The 23,038-nt window shown below is 48.9% G+C and overlaps 8 protein-coding genes across 8 annotated transcripts; 4 read left to right on the top strand and 4 right to left on the bottom strand.

Moving 5' to 3' along the window:
* Positions 1–768: 768 nt before the first annotated feature.
* On the bottom strand, positions 769–2,680 carry CCT8 (T-complex protein 1 subunit theta; the record flags this gene model as incomplete). The annotated part of the gene is made up of 4 exons (XM_044854887.1): positions 769–786; positions 840–1,013; positions 1,067–2,459; positions 2,622–2,680. The coding sequence occupies 4 exons, from the start codon at positions 2,678–2,680 to the stop codon at positions 769–771; spliced, it is 1,644 nt and encodes a 547-aa protein (XP_044702200.1).
* Positions 2,681–3,875: 1,195 nt separating this feature from the next.
* On the top strand, positions 3,876–4,861 carry FPOAC1_010497 (uncharacterized protein; the record flags this gene model as incomplete). The annotated part of the gene is made up of 2 exons (XM_044854886.1): positions 3,876–4,172; positions 4,304–4,861. The coding sequence occupies 2 exons, from the start codon at positions 3,876–3,878 to the stop codon at positions 4,859–4,861; spliced, it is 855 nt and encodes a 284-aa protein (XP_044702199.1).
* Positions 4,862–5,227: 366 nt separating this feature from the next.
* FPOAC1_010496 (uncharacterized protein) lies at positions 5,228–6,909 on the bottom strand (the record flags this gene model as incomplete). Its single annotated transcript, XM_044854885.1, has 3 exons — positions 5,228–5,301; positions 5,355–5,706; positions 5,755–6,909. The coding sequence occupies 3 exons, from the start codon at positions 6,907–6,909 to the stop codon at positions 5,228–5,230; spliced, it is 1,581 nt and encodes a 526-aa protein (XP_044702198.1).
* A 637-nt stretch (positions 6,910–7,546) lies between these two features.
* FPOAC1_010495 (uncharacterized protein) lies at positions 7,547–9,037 on the bottom strand (the record flags this gene model as incomplete). Its single annotated transcript, XM_044854884.1, has 5 exons — positions 7,547–7,704; positions 7,758–8,320; positions 8,371–8,716; positions 8,772–8,915; positions 8,983–9,037. The coding sequence occupies 5 exons, from the start codon at positions 9,035–9,037 to the stop codon at positions 7,547–7,549; spliced, it is 1,266 nt and encodes a 421-aa protein (XP_044702197.1).
* An 863-nt stretch (positions 9,038–9,900) lies between these two features.
* On the top strand, positions 9,901–10,579 carry RPL37A (60S ribosomal protein L37A; the record flags this gene model as incomplete). The annotated part of the gene is made up of 4 exons (XM_044854883.1): positions 9,901–9,932; positions 9,989–10,006; positions 10,290–10,454; positions 10,516–10,579. 4 exons carry the CDS (start codon positions 9,901–9,903, stop codon positions 10,577–10,579), a joined length of 279 nt encoding a protein of 92 aa, XP_044702196.1.
* Positions 10,580–12,669: 2,090 nt separating this feature from the next.
* Positions 12,670–14,834, top strand: FPOAC1_010493 (uncharacterized protein; the record flags this gene model as incomplete). The annotated part of the gene is made up of 2 exons (XM_044854882.1): positions 12,670–13,054; positions 13,126–14,834. The coding sequence occupies 2 exons, from the start codon at positions 12,670–12,672 to the stop codon at positions 14,832–14,834; spliced, it is 2,094 nt and encodes a 697-aa protein (XP_044702195.1).
* A 911-nt stretch (positions 14,835–15,745) lies between these two features.
* On the top strand, positions 15,746–16,921 carry FPOAC1_010492 (uncharacterized protein; the record flags this gene model as incomplete). Its single annotated transcript, XM_044854881.1, has 3 exons — positions 15,746–15,794; positions 15,898–16,580; positions 16,628–16,921. 3 exons carry the CDS (start codon positions 15,746–15,748, stop codon positions 16,919–16,921), a joined length of 1,026 nt encoding a protein of 341 aa, XP_044702194.1.
* A 415-nt stretch (positions 16,922–17,336) lies between these two features.
* On the bottom strand, positions 17,337–21,113 carry FPOAC1_010491 (uncharacterized protein; the record flags this gene model as incomplete). The annotated part of the gene is made up of 4 exons (XM_044854880.1): positions 17,337–17,635; positions 17,685–18,123; positions 18,176–21,002; positions 21,076–21,113. 4 exons carry the CDS (start codon positions 21,111–21,113, stop codon positions 17,337–17,339), a joined length of 3,603 nt encoding a protein of 1,200 aa, XP_044702193.1.
* Positions 21,114–23,038: the final 1,925 nt, after the last annotated feature.

Here is a 23,038-nt window from a genome sequence, read left to right as displayed (position 1 = left end):
GGCGCAAATCCTACCTTGCACTGTTTTTGTTTACTTGCTTTGCATTGTCTTGCGTTATTCGAGCCACTTTTGACTCATTAATATCGAGCAATCGCAGCTGTAACAATTTCTTAGCCATACTGCTTTGACGATATTTTCGTGGTCTTGTTGCTTGGGGGAATGGGAACAAAAGAAAAGGCTTGGGATATGTCGGTTACGTTTTTCAGGCTCCGTTGTATGATTGAGAGTCTTGTCATAGACAGCTTTCTGTCTTTTATATATCTTGTTTGGAAATATAGGTACTGGCCGATGTACATAACTGCACGCGCGAAAGAGCTTTACGAATTCAATGCATGAACCCACTCAAATCATATCTATCACTGTGCCTGCTATAATACGTGATGCCCTTGGCGATATGTGCTTGCATATATTAGGAAACTGTATCAAAGAAGCCAGGATCTCCTACTGCCGTGTTCTGAATATTGGCTAGTATAATTCCATTTCCTTTGGTGGTGAAGAGGGGGTAAACACCTCAATGTCAGCCCTGAAGCACCCGGTCGTTTTGATATGGAGAGAGTACGAGTTTTCGATTGTGATATTAACCCTCAGAGGATTGTGATCTAAATAGAGGGTATAGTACAATCTACCCAAGACTATCTGGCTTGCATAATTATATGTGCACACTGACTCCTATCTGCGAGGATATCTCTATAGTCATGATACTGTGTGGCCATCCAACACATCATACTCTTTGCCCCCTTTGTCCATTTTAAACGTAGCATTATCCATTTAGTCCTCATCCCAGTTCTGTAGTTATTGGTTAGAAAAGTCTCGTCAATGCTGGAAGAAGAACAACATACAGGGTTGGGACCTGGGGGCTTAGGTCCACCGGCTTGTCGCGCCACGATAATCTGGTCAACAGATAGGACTGTGCGAGCGGCCTCAGTGGCAAGCTTGATGGCCCATTGCTTAGAGACGAGAAGATCGAGGATACCCTCATCCTTGGCATCGAGAAGGCCAGTGTTGTCATCGTTCTGGTACTGATGTTAGCAAGATCTCCTCAGGCCTTGATTTGGATTGAACAAACCTCAATATCGATACCAGTGTCCCATTTATCACTGTTGGCATGAGCGGCGTAAAGTCGGCTCAGAACCTCAGTGGCGTCAAGACCGGCGCTCTCTGCGATGGTTCGAGGCACGACCTCGAAAGCCTCACCGAACTTCTTGATAGCGTACTGGCTAAGACCAGGGGTCTTCTCACCAAAAGCCTGTATTCTCTCAACAAGCTCAACTTCTGTGGCACCAGCACCAGGGACTAATCGAGGGTCACGGGTAATGGCCTTAACAACATTGACACCATCATCGACAGCACGCTCAATATCGTCGAGATGGTTCTGGGTAGCACCTCGGAGAACCAGGGTGGCTGTTCGGGTAACCTCATCCTCCTGGCGGAAGACAGTGACTCGGTCACCACCAATCTCGAGAGTCTCAACAACGTCGATGCTGCCCATCTCGTCAGGCATGGGGGCTCCTAGCCGCGCCAAGGGGGTGGCGCCGACTACACGGCAGACTCTTCGAAGCTCGAACTTGCTGAGAATTCGGATGCACAGAATACCAAAGCGGTTAAGGTAGTGCATGGCCAGGTCACCTACTCGCTCTCCACAGATAACGACACGAAGGCCGGAGTCGTAAAGCTCCTTGATGGAGGTCTCGAGTTGGGACTCCTCGCCCTTTGTGAAATCCATCATCTCCTTGGCGTTGTGCAGGAGGACAGTTCCCTTGGTCTCGGTTTGCCCAGCATCGATAGGGCAAGTAAAGACACCGACCTTGGCGCGGGTGGCCTTCTTGACCGAACCATCAGGCTCCTTGGGGAAGACCATACCCTTCACAACCTTGCTCTGCTCGAGGCTTCCACCCATGATCTTGACGACACGGATGTTGTCGATGTTGAAGTTGGCGGGGTTCTTGGGGAGGACATTGAGAACAGCCTCAGCAACAAGGTCGGCAAGGAAAGCCTCGTTTCCGTTTTGCTTGCTGGCGATGACGGTGCTAATGGCCTTGCTGAGCTCCTCCTGATCGCGCATATCCTCGACCTTATCGACAGAGAGCTCCTCAAGAGTCTCGAGAGCGAACTTCTGTGCCTTCTCGTAACCGATGACGATATCTGATGTCTTGAGACCCATGCGTAGCAAGTCCTCAGCTTTTCGGAGCAGCTCGCCAGCAAGGACGATAACAAGGTTGGTGGCATCACCCATCTCGGCTTCCTGTTGCTGACTGGCCATTACAAGGAGCTTGGCGGCGGGGTGGACGACTTCGAGTTCTCGGAGGATGGTAGCAGCGTCGGAGGTAAGAATCATCTTTTGCAGATGGTTGATAACGACCTTGTTGCGGCCATAGGGGCCGAGAGAGGTCTGGACGGTGGACGCAATTGCCCTGCAGGCGTCGATGTTGCGGAGGACGGCACCATCTTCAGAGTCGTAGCTATAGAGAAGAAGAGATACTCATTAGTTTGGTGTTTTTTGGAAAAGGCTTTAATCATGAAGTTGGATATGGGGAGAGAGACACATAAAGAGGCGGGGAGCTGCCAGCACAAGCAGAAGAGCAAGGAGGGGAGCAAAGACGAGACAAGACAAGACAACTTACTTGTTATAACCCTGTTTAAAGAGGCCCGCGTTAGGGGCGTTGGGGATATTGAGCGACATATTGAATACCACAGCGCTCTCGAAATGTGGTTGTATTCGAGTCGACGCAAGGAGTGGGTGTCTTTGGTTGAAAGATGAGGTTGATGCTGCTGATAGATAGATTTCGCCCACTAGCTTCAGTGTCCCACCACAAAAACTTCCACAGGCAGGTGTGGGCGGTCGGGTTAGTGGGTAGGTACGTACCCGGCTGCCTGGACCGCCTCATTGAGTTTCTTGTATCTTGAGGATATGAAGAAAGCGAAATTGCTCCAAGTAATAAAATGAGAGGATTAGCTAATTTGATCTACACTATGAAACCTTTGATGCACTGTCTTCAAGGCTAGCCTCAATTATTGAAAGACATTTCCTTATAACAGAGGTCCTGAGGTAGCCTTACTCAATGTTTTGAGGGGCACCTTTCCAGGGTCCACATGCCCAATCAACCAGAAGCGCCACAAACCCCTTACAGCCTTGCAGCGGTGGCTTGTGGCTGAGAACCTGACACGACCTGGACATGTGCGATTCACGAAGCTACTAGGTTCTGTTGGTGACAGGTACCTATCGCTAGAGCCTCCCCCAAGCGACGGGCGCGGCTCCTGTCGCGATGGCTGATTAACGCGGGTTCTAACTCAGACATCCATAGGTTGCATTTCATCTCATTTTATCCAATCCCAGCACTTGCCGCCGGCTGCGTATCCAGCTTTGCTGTTCTTGCGACACTTATTTTGTTTTGCAACATTTATTTTCTATCCTTGCGACTCTATAAATCGACTCAACCGATTAACAGTTGCTACAGCAAGGCACTTGACGATTCAGTCGAGTCGGTCGAACTACACACCAATAATTACGCCAACTTTAATATCGATCAATTACCATTTAGATCTCAGCCCAGAAGTTATCTTTGTATGAGAAAATCCATTGCAAATAGTATCAATAAGTGTCCTACAATCAATCATGCCAGGTAAGTCTGTGGCTATCGATGTCAATGTCAATGTCAATGTTAGATGGATCGTGGTGGGTTCCGTCTGTTGGCATGGCTTGCTGCAGCTGCAGCTGCAACTTCAACACCTGTGATTAAGGCTGAAGCACATCCCTTGCACCACCACCACCACCAACACTCAATCTTTGCGCGCTTTCTTCTCCGTCGCGCACATCACCTTCAACCTCAACCTCAATCTCTTTGTTGCTGTCACTTCCACAACATCAACCGCCCAGCATGACCATAACCATCAAACGCAAGGCACCCTCAGCTGACCCGCCTCCTCGTTCAACAGCAATTCCTTCAACTCTACCTCCGTCCGTCGAGGAAGCCTATCGACGAAAATGCGTCCAACTTAAGAACCGCACAAACGAGGTTGAAGAGGCGAACGATGCCGCTCGTCTTCGTCTCGCGCGTATAAAACGTCAGGTCGAGAAGATGCGAGTAGAGCGCGCTTTCTTGCTTGAACAACTCGCGAAGCGCACAAGCGCAAACGTCGAAGACTCCGATGGCAGCCCTAGTCCTCCCCCTACAGTATGTATACCCCCATTTCCTGACCACATCGCTCCCTCCCACTACGCCTGGCAATGCTTCTATCCCGGCCTGCCGCGCCTCTCTTCTTCACGGCGCCCGGTTCAATGTTGATGCTTTTGCGCTTGGATTAGGACTACCAATTCAGCACACCCAGTGAGTTAGCTGCTAACCACCAGAAGCCAAAAGATAAGCCTCTGCGTACGAAGCGAGGCCATCGAAAGTCCATGATGCCCGATACCGACACTAAGACATCAGTTGGTGCATCATTTGCCAACACTGCGGGTTCTCCCACGTCCGATACCTTCTCACACCCACCCGAAAACCAGTCCAAGCAAGATCATGCCAATGGCGTCTCTGCGCATGATGACCGAATCCCCGCTAGTGCTTTTGTATTATACTGCAGAGACAGACGGGCCGATGTTGAAAATAAGGACAAGGACGGCGACGGAAACATGAATGTTGATGAGGAGCTAGCTCAACTCTGGAAGGATCTCCCTGAGAATGATAGGGAAGAATACGAGGCGAGATTTGAAGAGATGAAGAGTGCCGAAGCAAAGAAGACCCCCGTGCCTGAAAAGAAGGAAGACAAGCCTAGCGAAGACAAGCCTGCAGCAGTTGACGAGGATGTCGAGATGGGCGATGACACCGAGGATCAGGATACTCAGGCTGGTGAGAAGACGGAGGAATGAACAGCACGAAATGTATTTGTCTAAGGGGGGCGTTTTGGTGGGTATACAGTTTCCTCGATCATGGCGAGGACCATTGATTGTAATGTACTAGTTGTAAGGTGGTCGTTTTCATATCGCAAAAGAGACGACCATTTCTGAGAAAGGATCAACAGCATAGATTTAAGAAACAACTTCTTCGCGCGTCTGAGTCTTGTCGCGAAGCTCGTCTATCTAATACTTTGAATATTTTACACCAATACTCCCAGTCCCTTACGTTTTACCTAGGTCCAAATTCCCATATCAGACATAAATGCAGAAGCTCAATATTACTAAACTACGCTGGAATTAAAAAGGGGAGAGGAGATAGATATCTCGGTTAGTAGACACTTATTCGCCAACGTATAAATCCACCACAATGTTAACCGCAGCAACAAGAATCTCGGCTGCGATGAGCACAATTACTGAGGCCGTGGTTAGTTTTTGTAATTGGGTGGCAGGGACACTGAGAACTCACCGATCCATTCAAGTTTCTCGCCGTGACCGTGGCTGAGCTCTCCCTTTAGCACAGCCAACAAATCAGCTATAACATCGAGACGTTCTGTCAAGAGGCCGACACGCTGGTCCATCTCTAAATAACTTCTGACAGCTTGGTAGACAGGCTCTAACTGTGGCTCTACCCAGAAAAGCTCAGGCGTGTCGAGAACTGAGCCATTGAGATGAATATTGATACGTAGAATAAAAAGCTCTCCGATCTGCATATTGATCTGCGACCTGCTAAGCGCGATCTTTCCTGTCGTGGCTATTTGCGTGGGGATATCTTTGCATGTATCAACCGTTGATGCGATCAATTCCTCGAAAAGAGAGGTCTGCGATGGTTAGCATATATAACAGTCCAGAATAATAGCTTCACAAACCTTGACGCTCTGCGCTAAAGCATGAGAAATGGCCAGTTTTGTCATGTAATTGTTCTTGTCGCGAAGAGTAATGAAATCGTTGTAGATGCGGGCCTGGTAGTCCTTGGTGTAATAGAAGTTAAACAGCTCCGTCTCGACATCGTCAGGCGCAAGCTTCTCAGTTTCGAATTTGGCAATCTCTTTGAGGAACCGAGCCTCTTGAGCCTCGCTCATCCCCCATATGACTACCACGCCGTAATCGAACAAGAACACCTCGGGTGTGTGCACTTGTGTATCGAAGTCGGGGTTAGTCTCGCTTATCGAGTCGTGATCTTCCACTGCTGAACCTATCAGGTCCGAACTCTCAAGGCGGGAGCCATTGCCATTACCATTGGTACTGTCGTGGCCATGTGCGTGGCCATTGTGTCCATGAGCTTCCGAGCCGGTCTCCTCTGACTGTAAGTCAGTTCTTTGCTGTGCGACATCAATGGCGTCGCCTCCAGTTGAGTGTCGTCGCTCATAATTTTGAACTGGGTCGCGAGCGCGCGCACTTTTTAATGTGTAGTTATACGGTGTGTATATGCATTCATCAATAAGCTTCGGGTTGGCGCCTCGGGTCTTTCCGCGTCCTTTCAAGAATCTCATGAGGGCCTCCATCTCGTATCTGTTTGCAGTACAATATGCGGTGACACGCGGTAGGCGGTCACGGTCCGCTTTTCCCAGTTTTGCAGCGTCTCTGCGCGCGGCTGGGTCTTTGATACGTGTGTACTGCGAATAGACATCCCTTCCACTCTCTTCATCTTCCGGGTCGTCCAGGTCAGGATTGGGAAGCAGCTTAAGCTTTTCCGTTTTTTTTGTACTGCGCTGAGGGCCAATTTTGGGGCCAAAAGCTAAATGCGCAACCGCAGGGACCGAGCTCTGACTGTTCCGCCTTCTTAGCTTGTTGTTGAGAGCTGCAAGCATGGGAGGGCCGCCAGCGACGCCGCTGGCAGAGCCGACAGCATGATGTCCAGGAGATCGTTGGAAATGTTGTTGTCGGCCGGGTTCAAAGGTTTTTGTGACAGGATTGTCGCTAAAAGTGACTGATCGAGTTCCTTTGGGGCGATGTTCTGTGGTTGGGAGTAGAGGTGATGACTCGTTGGGTGCAGCGTCTGAGGAAGTAGTATGGGGATCCATTTCGGTTTATCAAGCTGGCGAAGCTTTGAAGTGATGAGGTCAGGAAAGATCAGAAGATAATTAGACTGAGTATGATGCAATTCCAGTTGTGCGCATCACTCTTCCAGAGAGTCCGAAATCTATAATTAGGAACAATGCCAAAAATCGCGGTCGAAATTGGCGATCAAAGGTTAATTGCTGTTATTGTGTTGAGATGAAGAACCTTTTCTAGAGTCGTAGTCTAGGTTGGATTAATGGAAAGTCTAACTAACGCAAGTTGCCAATGATGTCAGGCTCAAATTCATTTCCGCGACGACAGTAACGGTCCACTTTCATGGGTCGCACGAGCTTCCAGCGGGGCGTGGATGAGCCACTAAAGTAGCCTAGAACCTGCTGCAAGCAACGAACATGCCTGGAAGATGCACTTTGACAGGGCTTATAGTACATAAATGTAGTTCATGAGGCTTCGATCATCGATGCATGATATTGGACGTAAACATTGAGTGAAAACGGTATTTCTCATTCATCAATTATATATAGCCTATAATGATTTATTATATAGTAACAAACTCTACGCCAAGATCGTGACCCTCAGCGCCATTACATCATACCCGTATAAATCAATGGTCAGGTACTAAGGTACTTCACGTCAACAGATTTAAACGTCAATAACCTTGACATTCAACTTGAGACCTGACTTGTTCAGTCGGTCAATCAGACCTCGGCCAAAGCAAGCAGGCGTATAAGATCCTCCCCCGAGCTCAACATCATCTTCAAGAATTGTCGCAGCAATCTCACTGAGGAGGACAGCAGTCACTAAGATCTATTAGCAAACCCCGGAATATTCATAAGCGACAAATTCAACTTACACAAGTATACACCGCCATGATGCCACATTCGGCCAAAGGCCGCTTTGTCGAGCTGTTTCTTAGAGTCAGGATACGCGATACCACGGTACTCAACGTAGTCTTTGGCGGTATCCTCACTGCTGGCGCCCTGTCCAGGCTGAACAACACGCTTCTTGAGAAACTCTCTTAACGGAGCAACTGATACAAGCAAAGCGCCACCAACAATCAGGAGCCAGTGGATGAAGATTCCATGGAGCCAGTTTCGAGCTTTCATGCGCTCTTGCCAGACGAAATTGGGGCCATAGAACTCTTCTTTTCGGGATGGCGTCTCAGACAACAGACCCCAAGTACGCTCAACAACTGCAACATCGGTCGTGCCCGCTACAGATGTTGTCAAGAGCCCCAAGTTCGATACGCTCCGGACACCCAAAATCATTTCAATGATGGAGCTTTTGGGCCTTGTGGGCTCTTTATGCGGAACAGGCGATTGGGCATATGGGCTGCTGGCATCTTTGATCTCTTTGAGCGTAAAGACATCCCAAATGTTCAGAGCAGTAGCAAGAGTGCCACCAGAAGGCGATGATCTGTGATTGAGTTAGCTATGTCCAGCCAACATTATTGAGAGTGCACAAACTTGACTTCGTGAAGGGATACTGTCACGTCTTTTGTCTGAGAGCCCAGCTCAGTACGAAGTGTATTGGCTAGTGCCCATGTAATGAGGTCGGCGGGAGCTGACTCAATTCCAGCTTGTGGGACAAGGATGGCACCCGTCTTCTTGGCCGTTGCTTCGTACTTCTTTATCATCTTATGAACCCAAGCAGCTTCACCAGTGACGTCGACGTAGTGAGTGCCCTCTTCAGCGCAAGCCTTGTAAGCATGTTCACCATAAAGACTGTATGGTCCGACGGTAGTAAGAAGAACACAGGTCTTCTTCGCGAGGGCTCTTAGATCCTCATCATTGAGGTTTGCAATCTCAATCGCTACCGGATTCGTACTGTTAGTTTCTAATTTTACAGGTGGGAGTAAGTATTGTACCAGGTGTGAGTCGGTCAGAATTGAGCTTCTTGCAATCTTCGACAAGAGCATTCAGCTTGGACTCATTGCGACCCGCCACCGCCCATTTGAGGTCGGTTGGTAGGTGTGTTGTGATGTACTCAGCTGTGAGCTTTCCAGTATAACCTTGTCAATGGAAAGTTAATTAGAAAAGACTGTGTTCTAATGGCGCTCAGGCCGCAATTCGACTTACCGGTAGCTCCAAAGACGACAATGTCGTACTGGCGACCATGATCTTTGAGTGGCATCTTGATAGTCCAGGGGAGTACAAGAGGGGCAATGGATAGAATTTGAGCAACACAGTCGAAGCAACTCGGGAAAACTTGTGTGAAAGTCGGAAAGGTATAGCTCAATGTTAAGTTTCGGAACGTCACTAGTGATGAGACATTCTACCTAATATAGTAGGTTCTTTGCATCATTGAAGCTGGGTAGGCTCGGACGTGATGTACCTTTTTACAGTTTCCCAATCAAGTCATGAGATGGTGACTGGCTACAGGGATCCTTGCATGCACATCTCGGGCCTTGCCATCAGCATCTTATTTCGATGTACAAACAGCCTCGGCATAGAAGACACTCAGACACTCCAATGCTTGACCGCCGATAACGCAAGAGACGAAATTGGCCAGTCAGTTTGCAGGCTGAGTTTTGTCGCAGTTTTTACTCATACAGTTGTTGTAAATAAGCTTCATTTAAAAAATAGGAAAATTGCTGTCTCACTCTATAGAATTGAGTAGAAAGACTTCCAAGTCGAGTCACTGTACTGTCCTCTGGTGGAAGAGACTTTACAACACGGCTCAAGCTGATCAATCTTCGCGATGATGCTTGCTACCCTTATCTTATCACATGAGTCGTGCAAATAATAGTTGTACTCAATAAAGTGAGATGATCCGAGTCGTACCTAGCATCGACCCTCTACCGGTATTTATCCGAAATAGAAAATTGGAAGGTGGGCCCGCGAAACGGGTCTTGCCCTAAGTAACGAACGCACTTGCTGTTTTCCATTGCAACATTTTCGGAGTCAGCCTCCAACCGCAGTCGAGCAACTTTCACCTCCGCCCGACCATCTTCTCGTCTTCATCTCTCCCAAGACGTCCCACACATAACCTTCAAGATGACCAAGCGAACAAAGAAGGTCGGTGTTACGTACGTATCGCCCTTTCGATGTGATAAATCAAGTGCAAGAGCTAACATCTGTACAGCGGTAAATACGGTACCCGGTAAGTTCCCACGACGAAACTCCATGTCCGAAGCATTTCGAAAACGACTATTCCCTTCGGTTGAAACTTGCTACGACTTCTCTGCTGCCTGCGGCTATGTTCTCCGTGTCGACGACTGCTGAGCGAGCATGCGATGCACTGTTAATTCGATCAATTCGACCAAAGACTTCAGTGGGACACAAATAGGACAGGCCAAGGGCAGCACGAGATAGACGTGCAGAGTCGACTTGCTTATGGCTGGACAGACTCACGGGACTACGGAAACTAACATATCGGTTGCTAGTTACGGTGCTTCCCTGCGAAAGCAGGTCAAGAAGATGGAAATCACCCAGCACGCCAAGTACACTTGCACCTTCTGCGGAAAGACTACCGTCAAGCGCCAGGCTACCGGTATCTGGGACTGCAAGTCTTGCAAGCGCACCGTCGCTGGTGGTGCTTACGTCGTTGCGTGCGTCCTCCCATATCTGGTCCGGAATATGATCCACGGCAGAATACTGACTTCATAACAGCACCCCCGCTGCCGCTGCCATGCGATCAACTCTGCGACGACTCCGAGAGATTGCTGAGGTTTAAGGGTGGACTTTAGCGAAACGGGAAAATGGCTTTGCTTTTCGGTATGGTGTACGGGGGGATATGATTTCGTGCCTACATTACGAGGTGACGATCTGGACGTCGACACCCGAACTTCGGTCACATAGAAGCCGATCGAATAGCAATAAACAAAAAAGAATTGCATGGTTTCGGATCCATTCAACGACTCGCCAGCTGCCATAAAGTGCAAGATATCACCAGCTCATGAGATTGTGGTCAGCCTATGCATTTTTACCATTCAAGTTTGGACTCAACCAAAATAAAATTCTGCTTATACCTGGATGGACTTGGATGATAGTTATCGTATCTTGGGTTTCTATTCCCGCCTTGGTCACAAATGACGTTGGAGCTGATTCGGAATGACATGGGTCAATGACGTTTTCGCTATGGCTCTTCGTGGTCACGCAGACTGTCTGTCATCAGCATAAAGTCGAATGCTTTACCAGTGTTTACTCGAGTAAAGGCACTGGCCATGACTATTTGCCCTGAATCGAGTCTGGTGGACCTAAAGCCCACTGCGCACAAACTCACACAAGTCATGCATCTGTAGCCAACTCCATTATGACTTTCTAGGGTTGACTCACACAATGTGATTCATTTTGCAAGGTAATAACGGTGCCGAAGAGCTTGTAAGAATGAGTTGTTCAGCACACAACTTGAGTGAGACTAAGACCCGTCCATAGTGGAGGTTGGTGTGAAGGCGAAGCCAAACTTGGGTGGTATATGTCACGAGGCCGTAACACACGACGCGCCAGGGTCAATCCAGGCCAGGCTGTTTACCTCTGGGCTGCATAGCCCATAAGTCTTCAGCGCGTTCTCTGTGTGGGCTGATTGAGTTGAAATGTATACATTTTGTGACTTGTTTCCAGCGATGCTGCCTTTGAGAATGAGCAAATCATTTTACTGCATAAGTGGGTTTATACAGACATCACGACAGACAAAAAAGCGATGTATAAGTGCCTATATCATGAACCGGCGAGATCTGAGCACCCATAGTCACAATTAGTTCTTGGGGAGATCGAAGATAAAGACTCGCATACGCTCAACTGGCTGGCTCCTGAACTGCGGTTCCTGTTGCACAGCAAGGATTTCGGGTATCTACTTTGTTTGGCAGATGTATCTTCCCCTCTGCACTCGCGTTATCGGGTGTCGACTTGTTGGAGTCTTGGCAAGCTACTCAAGTTAGGTAGGTACCTATTCATGCATAGCACACATAATGTATCAAGAGTCAATGTATTCTAACGACTCGACTGGATACACGTTTTAGAGTGTTACTTCTCATCATTCGCTTATTTTATTGATGAACACTTTGAGTAATGGGAGTGTCAGGGTGTGGATTTTCGCACCTGGCTTGGTGCACTGTAAATAGAACAAGGGACTCAGTCGCGCCGCGACTTGCCCGTAATAATAAAGTCGCCAGTTATGTTCCGAGATGAACGGGGGGACTGTAATTATCGACTCCGAGGCTTGGGGAGACAAAGGAGTGAAAGTGAACACTTGCAAGTGCAACAAGTAGTGGAGTAGTATAATGCCAGCTTTTTACACTTGTATTATAAACTTAACCAACCCCGATATCATGCCAATGTTGCTTCAATTGGATAAATAAAAAAGAATTACATACACAGACTATTTATGTCATTCTATTACCCTACTCCATTTTCACTCTCACCCTCTCTGTAATGCAGGTTGTAGGCAAGTAAGGACGTGGCGCTGAACCAGGACGGATAAGCGCTCATTGGCCCCGGTCACGTCCAGTCAGTCCCTGACATCCCAGGCCGTACAGTAGAAAAACATTGATTAATTAACGTTGGAGCTGGAACTCTTTTCCTCTTATTTTCCTTTGATGTTGCAGGGACTCTTGTCCACTAACGCATCACTACACAGGCCTAGTTCTGCTTTGCCCCCTCCATCCCGCCTAATCGACCTCCCATTCCCTCCCATTTTAACCATCATCACCGCCCTCTTTGATTCGAGTCGACTCGATTCAACTCTACTCTACTCTACCCGAGTCGACTTTATTCTATTTTACATGTTCTCATCTAAATACCGTCTCTTTTATCAAATCAGACATCATGGCTGAAGCGGAACAGTGCATCATATGCCTGGACCCTTTACCTCGACCCTCGGCTCCCCTTCAAGCTCCAGCTGCCCTCACTATAGCTGCGAGTGATGCTGCTTCTGCTGGTCCTGGTACTGGTACTGGTGGTGTTTCTGCCGCATCCGCATCCGCATCTGCATCCACCTTTACTTCTGAGCCCACGCCCATTCCTGCCACAACCACTACAGCCACAGAAGTTCTTGAGGATGATTCAAATTATTTGAATATTGTCGCTGAACTTGACGGTTGTGATCACATTATCCATGATGCATGCATTCGCTCATGGGCGAAAAAGACAAATACATGTCCAATTTGTCGCTGCCCGTTTCATTCAGTTCGAGTATACAACGGTGTAGACGGTAAGCCCAAAGCCTAAGCATATTCGCTTTCCCCATGTCTCCTTCGACATTCGCTAACTCTACTCTTGCAGGAACCGCCATCTCCAAATACGATGTCCAAGATAAAAAACAGGTCGCCGAGTTCGATGTAAGACAGTGGCTTGGCGAAAACCCCGAAGAAGATGAAGAGGAACAAGGCAACCCGTGCCCTGTTTGCAACTCCTCAGAAAGAGAAGATGTCCTACTCTTGTGCGACAGCTGCGATGCCGCCTACCACACCCATTGCGTAGGGCTCGAAGCTATACCTGATGGTGACTGGTACTGTATGGAGTGTGCCCATCTTTTTCAGCTTGCGGAAGAGCCAGAAGCTACCGAAGCTGGAGAGCAATCACCTCGTCCTTCATACGTGCGTCGCCCGAACCCTAGGAACGTGCGCGGTTACCATGTACGAACTCGAGAACGACTAAGACGAGCTCGCCGGCAAGCTCGAAATGTCGAGTGGCAAGGCGCATGGGGCCAGTTCTCTGGTCGGTTTTACGAAATGAGCGACTTGGATTTGGACAACCACGATGATGAGGACGAAGAACTCGAGCAATTTAGGCGATTTCAAGAGGTTGGGCGACGTGAACTCGAACGCTGGCAACAACGAATGGACATCGCTCGCCGCTTGGGTGCTCGTGATGTCTTTGTGAGCAACATCCCCCCGGCCATCAGCGAACGACTTCAACCAGCGCCTGAACCAGTGGTGCAAGAAACACCAGAAGAAAGACAGGCTTGGGGCGCCTTGGAACGTGCACGGCAAACTGAAGAGCCTACCACCAACTCTCGCAAGCGCAAAGGGCGGTCTGTAACGGCGTCGCCCCGCGAGCCAGTTCAAGAACCTGAAAGGAAGCTCAAGCGTCCTCGAACTCGTCGTCTGCCTACACAGAACGGCGAGGGCTCGAGTTCTGTATCGTCCCCAGCACCTGGACCATCAACAGCAAGGATCAACACCAATGGAGTATCTTCGAGGAACGGTGCTGCCGATCATGGCGGTATTGACCCTCCCCTAGTCTCATCACTGCTGAAAGAGCTTGAACCTAGCATCATGTCTGACGACGACACATCAATAACAAACAATGGTTGGCGGCACATGCCAGATGCCTCATCGCCAGCTCTCTCGCCGGTTATGTCACCGACCTCATCGGCATTTGGCAGCCCTCGGGCTCTGTCTCTCACTCCTCCGCCTATGCCAAACTTTAATGGTCGGCCAGGTTCGCCAACACTCTCGCTCAGCAGCACTATTCAACCACGATATGCACCCGCAAATTATTCGCCCCCTCGTAAAAACCATGATCACAGCGACTCGGAGATGCGCTCGGCAAGGAATGCACCAAACAACTTTTCACCCACTCGTTCACGTCGTGAACGCCCGAGTCGCGAACAAACAAGTCGCGACAATAGCGATTCCGAGGCAGGCCCTGCAAGACTTCCCGAAAGCCGCCCGCTAGAGATACGACAGCCCCGACCACGCCGCCCGGACGAGGTTCCAGTTCAAAGAAAGGAGGAACCTCTAACAGATCTCAATCTTACCCAAGAAGACAAAGTTAGCATAAACGAGATAGTCAAGGGAGCATTACGACCGCATTGGCGGTCTCGAAAACTGACAACTGAACAATACTCGGTTATCAACAGAGACATCTCAAGAAAACTTTATGACGAAGTCAAAGGTGCAGCATCGCTCAGCGATGAGGCCCGCCGACAATGGGAGAACCGAGCGACCAGGGAGGTGGCTCAAGCAGTTGCAGAATTGTCTGCTTAGCTTTACGATACAACGAATCAAGGCGGAAACAGAGTTAAGCAGGCGTTCAGGCAGGCATGATTGGGTTGGGATTCGGTTCCATGTGGTTTGATACCCAGCAATCAGCATTATTTGAAAGGCGGGCATGATTCTTTGCATTTTGAAAGCGCGGTGTCACAACGGAGTTGAGTCGGACATAAAGCAGAGCTCGGTACAGGATATGTATGATCATAGTCACTTTGTTCCTGACATGTTTTATGTAAACCGGTAGTCACATATTTGAATATCATCTTCTCACTGGCAAACGCCGTTGAGTTGTCGATTAAATAAACATTCAGATGAAAACCATTCAACTGGGCTTGCAGCGTGTCCACCATGACTTGCTTGACACATGCACGTATAGAACTTTAAACATACGTCAGGTGCCGATTCCAAGGAGCCTTGCAGGCAGCCCTCGGTAAGTTTACAGGGATTGATTTTACGGTTGTTTTACATCAAAATCAACATTGAGGCGTTGAAATGTCAGCAGTATCTATCTAACAGAACCCGGTAGGATAAGAATTTCTTGCAGGCCCCGCTAGCGAAAAAGACTGCGGAATCACTCTGGGCACCTTAAATGGTCGAGACGTTCTGGAGGTGGAACAGGTATCGATGATAAGGAATGGTGCCTTGAGAGGGAAAAAAAGAAAGAGAAACAGAAAAATGTCAAGGCCGGGAAATATTTAAAGGCGCCCACCACTCTGCATGGTGGATTTACTCCACATTCAGATCTTATCATCACGTGCTCGATAAGAACCACGAACCGCATCGACAGGTACGTACCCAACAGCTAGCGGGAAAAGTTCGAGAGTGAGAGGTTGAATATCATATTCCATCCCGCTTTGCTTCTCGTCACCCAATCGCAACGTCTGGGGTTAACGAAGATAGCCAGAATGACAGCTTCAAGTCGGGGTGGACGGGCCTTTCAGGCTATGCTATCCAGTAAGTCCATTTACCTTCTACGTCAGGTTCAATTGGCGCTTTCAAGAGCCCTCTTAAACCCTCTCCAAAGCCGGTATATAAACTGACCACTGAACCACTATAGCTTCTCCCAACGTCTGCGCTCGATGCGCTTCCTCCTCCTCTTCCGCCCTTCCTAGAATCCCTACACGACTCTACTCATCCATCGCTGCAGCGGTAGCTAAAACCCCCACCGATGCCTCGCCTCCCTCAACCGCACCCAACTCGCCGCCTTACGACGTCCGCTCCGGAGTGATTCTTACTCGACCACCGCTGGTGACACGGAAACTTCACCCCTTTGAGAACGCTTTCTTCTTTTACCAGAAGCGTCTCGAGGAGCGTCTGAACACTCCCTTCATCACTGGTATCTACTTCAAGCCCGATACGGCTCGCCGTTTAGACTGGAACATCAAGGTTCAGGAGCGACAGGGCACAGTGGCCAAGGAGCTGGGTATTTATAACGGCAAGAGTTCCAAGGCGTGGGAGGACGAGCTCAAGGTCGGAGATGAACTAAGTAACCAGGAGACTATCGTCAAGTCTCTGCTGAAGGATGCCGAGTCGCGTGTCAGTGATGATGCTGAGATGATTCCTGCTGAGGATGTTGTTCCTGTTGAGCCCCCTGCGGATCGTGTTACTGAGGCCGACCGCAAGGGCGATGTTAAGAGGCTGGATCGTCAGCTTGACCGAACCCTGTATCTTGTGGTCAAGGGTAAGGACGGATGGGGCTTCCCCGCGGATGTGATTCCCAAGGACGAGAACCTTCACGAGGTAAGATCTGACACAAGATATTCCGAACAATTGCTAACCTTCTAAAGTCCGCCAAGAGAGTTCTTGACCAGGCCGCTGGTGTTAACATGAACACTTGGCTCGTGAGCCGCATACCAGTCGCCCATGTCGTCTCTCGACCCAGGCTCAGCAAGGAAGGTGTCGTTGAGAAGAAGGGTGAAAAGACATTCTTCATCAAGGGCAGAATAATGGCAGGCCAGGCCGATCTGAAGGACAATCCCTTTGGTTACACCGAGTTCAAGTGGTTGACTCGTGAGGAGTTGGAAAAGGAGTTGCCCAAGTCATACTTCAAGGGTGTGCGCAACATGATGACTGACAGGTAAATTTAGAGGGTTGGGTAGATATTGGCAGTACGAATGATTACTGCGTGTATAATTACCATGTATACTTTGCTGTACAGAACAATGAAAGTGTCAAGACGTATCATTTTGGGCCATGCATGTATTATCTTGTATCATCAAGTATCACAAGTGGGTGAAAATAAGTACCATAGAATTCATGATTTCAATGCCTGCATGTGCAGATAATGTATGCCTATCTTCAACGCCTCACAAGGCCGCTCAAAGTACGATATCGAAGGTCCATCTCGTCCAGAAACGACAGCACAAAGTAAGCACTTAAAAAGCTGATCGTAATCGCATAAGGGATTGGTATTAAGCAACCCAACGCCAGTCCACCATCTCCATGCACAGTTTTACACACAATCCGAAAAACCACATTACCGTCCCTTTGTTTCGCCTAAGTAGGCTTTGCTTGGCCCTCAACAAAGTCAAGGGCTTGCTCAGTGCTGACGCAGTCGATTGAGCTGGTCTTGTTGCGGAATGTCACACCATAACATCTGTCTGCGACATGCACAATCTCAGGTCGGAAAGTGGTGCAGATGAATTGCGTACCAATCTCATTGGAGATAGAGTCAAGCAGGGCTGCAACTGCTGTTCGGTATTGGGCGTCCAAGTTGGCATCGACCTCGTCGAAAATGACCATGGGACTGCTCTCAGTTGCTTGGAGAGCGAAAATAAGGCATAAAGCACACAAACCTATGCATGTTAGTTGCCAAATCTCCGGTAAGGATGCGAGATGACTTACTCTTCTGACCACCACTGAGCTGTTGAATCTTCTGTTGCTCGTCAAGGTGTTTCGAGTTGAAGGACACACTGATTCCGACACCTGTGTAGTTCTCGACAGCGCCTCGAGCCTCTCCATCAGATTCATCATTGGGTTCTTGACGGCGGTCCGCCCGTCGCTGGATCAGCAGACGGCCGTGACCAGCAGGCACAAGCTTGCCAAAGATGGTTGTGAACTCTCTTGAAACTTGCTTGAATGTTCGCTCAATGGCCTCGTCCTTTCTTCTATCGAGATGCTCAACGAGTTCCTCGATGGATTCTTGAGACTCGTCCAACTCTTTACGTCGCTTCATAAGCTGGTCTTGTTGTGTTGTAAAGTTGTTGTACTGCTCAAAGGCCTTCTTGTTGACGTGCTTGTACTTCTTCAGTGCATCGTTTACCCGCTTGATCTTGGATGACACCTAAAGAAAGGTTAGTGTTCGCTTTCATGGATCCTTGACGTGGACAACTTACGGTCTTGGGGTCCATGTTCTCGTACTTGTCAAAGGCTTCCTCGGGGAGCACACCGAGATCACGAATGGTCTGGGCACACTCCGAGGCTTGCGTTGTCAAGACGGCTTTCCTTCGAAGACTCTTGTCCATTCTCTTCTGCTGCTTCTCGATCCTTGCGGATATCTCTTGTAGAGCCTGCTCTCGCTGCGCTCTATCGTTCTCCAGTTGCTCTAATCGAGCTTGCGAATCGTCCAGCTTAGCTTCTACTTCTTGAAGACTTGCCTCGACGGTTTTCTGTGCTTTCTGTGCCTTTTTCAGTTCCCTTTGGGCCTCCTTCAATCCGCCAGCTGAAGATCCGGAGGTTGAGTTCTCAAAGGCCTGGCTATTGAGCTGGTCAAGCTTCATTTGTAGGTTTTGGCGAAGGTCAACCTCAAGGAGCTGCTTCTGCCTCCCCAGGTCACGCCGTGCCTTGCTGAGCTCATTCCATTGCTTCTGAAGTTCTTGGATGCTGTTGCCAAGTTCCTCCAGCTGGCGCTCTTCTGCCGAGGTTAGATTCTTCTTAAAATCTGACTTGAGCTCTGTTTCATGGCCAGCGAGGTCTTCCAGGAAACTGTTCATGTTACTCTCAACTGCATCTCGGCGTTTGATAGCTGCGTCAAGGTGACTTCGCTCGTTCTCCAGATGAGTCGACTTGTTCATCAACTCATGTCTGAGTGGCTCGAAACCATCAACAGCTTGTCGTAGTCTCTCCCTAGCCTTTTGGAGTTCTGACATGGCTGCTGTGATCTCTTGATCCTTCAGCTCTGTCTGTTGTCGGATGTCCCGGGACTGCGCCAGCAATCTCTCGTATTCGCCCCGCCACTTGTTCACGGCCTGGACAGCTTGCAAACGAGACTTGCGAGGATCGATGTATCCACCAGTCATAGCACCCCTCTTGTTGGTTGTGTCACCTTCAGCAGTGATACCGTCCACGCCGTGGCTTCGTGCGTATTGGCTTGCTACAGTCAAGTTAGGGCAAACAACAACCTTGCCGAAGACTTGCTGGAAAGCCCTCTCGTACTGTTGGTCGTATGAGATCTTGCTAAGAAGGGGCACTGCGTCATTAGACCTTGGGAGGTTGATCGGCTTGGGCCGCAGTTGAGCAAGAGGCATGAACGTAACTCGACCTCCCTGTTGTCTGTACAGAGTATCTGCGAGGTATGTGGCGGTATCTGCATTATCAACGACGTAATGGAAAAGACTCGCGCCGGCAATCTGCTCTACAGGAAGCCTGTATGCGTCACTAACTTCGAGCAGTTCAGCTAGTGTCCCATATGCTCCTGGAATATCACGCTCTTGCTTCAGTCGTCGGATTGTTGCTAAACCGCGGGCAGTTGCTCCATCCATAGTATGCGATAGTTCGCGTTCAGCAGCCTCTTTCTCTTGGCGAGCATTAGCTATAACTGAGTTAAGTTTGTCATCTTCGCGTCTGACAAGTTTTCGTTCGTCGTTGAGCTTGTCAATAACGTCGCCCGCTTTCGTAGCCTCATCCTCGAGGGCTCCTCTCTCAGCACTGAAATTGGCGAGACGATTTCGCAGCTCAGCAACCTCTTGCTCTGCCTGGGCAATTGATTCGTGAACTCTTTGAACTTCTTCGTCTGCATCGATCTTATTGGCCTTTTGTGTGCTGATATTGAGTTCAAGCTCTTGAATTTCGTTCTTTAGCCATGCATCGCGCTCAGACTTGTTTCTGAACTGAGAGCCACGACTCTGCTTGGAGAACAACCGATTGCGTGTGGATTCGGCATGGTCGAGTTGTCGTCTGACATTGTCCTCTTCCTGTTTTTTCTCGTTGTATGCTGGCAAAATGGTGGAAAGCTGCCGCTCTTTTGATGCTATCTCGTTCTGCACAGACTCAAGATCAGCTGCATGTTGAGCTCGGGCTTGTTCCTGAGCAGATTGGCCTTCTTTCAAGTTCTTGGTCTTCATCTCGGCTTTAGCCATGGTCTTGGCACTGTCGCGTCTATCTTCCTCTAGCTGTCGGCGATCGATCTGTAGAAGCTCCATCTCCCTCTGTAACTTGTGGATTTCCGAGTCAAGCCTTGATATCGCCTTTTCTCCCTGTGAGAATTCCGCCCTGTTGGTGTCGGAGCTGTCGATTCCATCTTGTCGGGCATTGTCGAGCTCCTCGAGAGCCGATTGCACATTGAGCTGTATGTTGTGGTAGTATGCGTATTCGAGGCATCGTCTCTCTCTGTCCTTGTCCTGGAACCCTCTAAGCTCTTCCTTTTCTTCTTCCAACTCGTTCAGTCTTTCCTTTATGTAAACCAAAAGTTCGTCGATCTTTTCTCTCTTATTGTTTGTCTCGTTCATAATTTTCAGCGACTCTGCACGACGTGTCTCGTACACTTGTGTTCCGGCTACCTCCTTCAACAAATTGAGCCTGTCGGATTCTTTCATATTCGTCAGGGCGGTAACTCGTCCCTGTGGCACGATGTAGTACGGATTTGATCGAGAGAATCCAGCAGCCTCGAGAAGGTTCATGACATCAACCTTTGTAACCACCTTGCGGTCCACCGAGTATTCGTCTTTTTTGAGACCGATCGTGCGGCGCAAGATGACCTCTTTGTTTCCGGTCGGGAATCGGTCATCGCTGTTGTCGAATATGATCTCCACGTACGCGGACATGACGGCAGAGCCTGAGCCTTCATGAAGAAGACCCTGTCTCTCTTCGCGACTCATCTGGGTGTATGCATCGCTGAGAACAAAGCGGATAGCTGCAAAGAAGTTACTTTTACCCGATCCATTACGACCGACAATGACGTTGGTCTTTGAAGAAAAGGGCTCAATGACTGTTTGGTCCTTGTAGCTGTCGCATAGTTAGCACTGAATATTGGGCGTGGAGGGGAAGCCCAATTCTACAACGATATTAGTGGACATACCTTTTAAAGCCCTGGATGATAATTTGTTTGATATACATGATGAGCTGCGCCGGCGCTCATGCGCAACATGCGAAATATAGGAATTATTAAACTGCAGGAGGTTGCGCAATCTCAATAAGTTTGGTTTGTGAGGTTCACCTACGTGATGCGACTGGGTGCGCGTCTTTGGTACCGCGATCAGTGGCTGTCTTGGCGCGTCCTGTCGCGGGCTGGTTTAACCGGAACATCACACCTTCCGACTGAATCACAGCCATGGTCCGTGCGTTCATCTGCTGTTTGTCTTTGTCTTTTACATTGATCCTGGTCAATGATTCTAGGTAGGTAGGTAGGTGTTGTTGGTTCTTGGGATCATCGTTGTACATATTGATAATTTCCACATGTCTGATTTACTGACATGGTTGTAAAGCCGCATACCTACACGCAGCTTGAAGCATATCTTTCGGTCGGCAACGACTTACTGCTATTATTCTACAGCGGCTGAGGCTCATCTCACTCATCGGATTAATTGTGTTTGACTTAAAGCCAGCATACACCATCTTTACCGTCAAGTTCTTTCAAACCGGCACTTATCAGATACGGACGATCTATCCACTATAATATTTTCCTTCCGTTTCATGTTACGTGTACCCTATTATACTACCTGGCAATGAATGTTCTGATACATGTTATGGTCGCAACCTCGGAGGAGTTTCATCTGTAACCAGATTAGGCTTTGTCTTTCACCTCGGAATGGGACACGTTTCCTTGCGCCGAATGCTGGGTTTAGTGGTTGCCAACAAATCTCGAGTGTTTTTCTCTAGATAAGAAGTATATAATGACAACGATAGGAACAGTGCACTCAAACAGACTCTCGGATATCAAGGACAAAGACTGAAAGATGCTGCTCACGTATAGATGAAATATACAGGGTAGCAACAGGACAACCAACCCACGAATCAACAGCTGCCAACATGCACATATTCGACGGATTATTTTTAAACCGGACGCCAAATTCTGAATGGCGTTCAGTGCTTGGCCAAGATCTTCGCGGCTTGACCACACCCAAGGTGGGCCTGGTTGGTGAACTTGAGCCAAAAGTGGATAAGTCTCGATGCAGCTGACCAAAGGCAAGCTTAGGAGAGAAAGAACAGGGGCATATGTGACGCTAAAAAGGCAACAGGGAAATTAAGCGAGCGCAAGGAAAGAAACCGTTGGCCGTGCTTGCCCAAGCCGCGCCGCGTTTATAAATACAAGCACTCACTTATAGAAGACCCAGCCTGCCCTCCACCCCGATTTTCCCAGTTGGCCACAGCAGCACTGTACCAGCCAGCACCGCACCGCACCGCACCAAGACCAGCCAGCACCAGCACTGCCATCTTGCGTAAGCGGAAACAACAACCAAGCCAAGCAAAATCACCGTCTTCTACCCATCCAGGCAAGAGCAAGCTTCCCATTCAAACAAGCTCAACCTGAACCCACTTTTATTTGCACCTCACCTTTTTATCCCTGGTTATTTCCCCTATCGTTCCTGGGTATAATACGGCATCAAACGGACACTTGGCCATCCAATACCTCGACAGCTGCAAATCCCAGCCTTTCACCCCAAGCTTTTGCAACCCGGCCAACCGGAGCGTTTCTAAGGAAGGAACCAAAAAAAAACCGCCGAACATTGTCACGTCACGACTGATCGGCTACGTCTCATTGCAGCGTATCTCTCTGCATATCATCCATCTCAACGTCCACCCTAACTTGACTTCAAGTGCCGATGCTGCATGCGCTCTAGACAGGGGGATTTTCGATACTGTATCATTTTAGACCGGGAACTTCGGCAAACAACATTTGTAGTTGACAGTTTTGCTAAGCCTTGCAGACTCAACTGAAGGCTTGACGCCGCCCTTTTACTCATCACCAACTCACAGTAAGTGATTGAACCCCGGTATCTCTTTTTATTTTATTTTTTCCACTTTCTCTCCATATCATATCT

The sequence above is a fragment of the Fusarium poae genome, chromosome 4 (assembly GCF_019609905.1).
Source record: "Fusarium poae strain DAOMC 252244 chromosome 4, whole genome shotgun sequence".
NCBI classification, from domain to species: domain Eukaryota; kingdom Fungi; phylum Ascomycota; class Sordariomycetes; order Hypocreales; family Nectriaceae; genus Fusarium; species Fusarium poae.
This window is presented reverse-complemented; position numbering and strand designations above follow the sequence as displayed.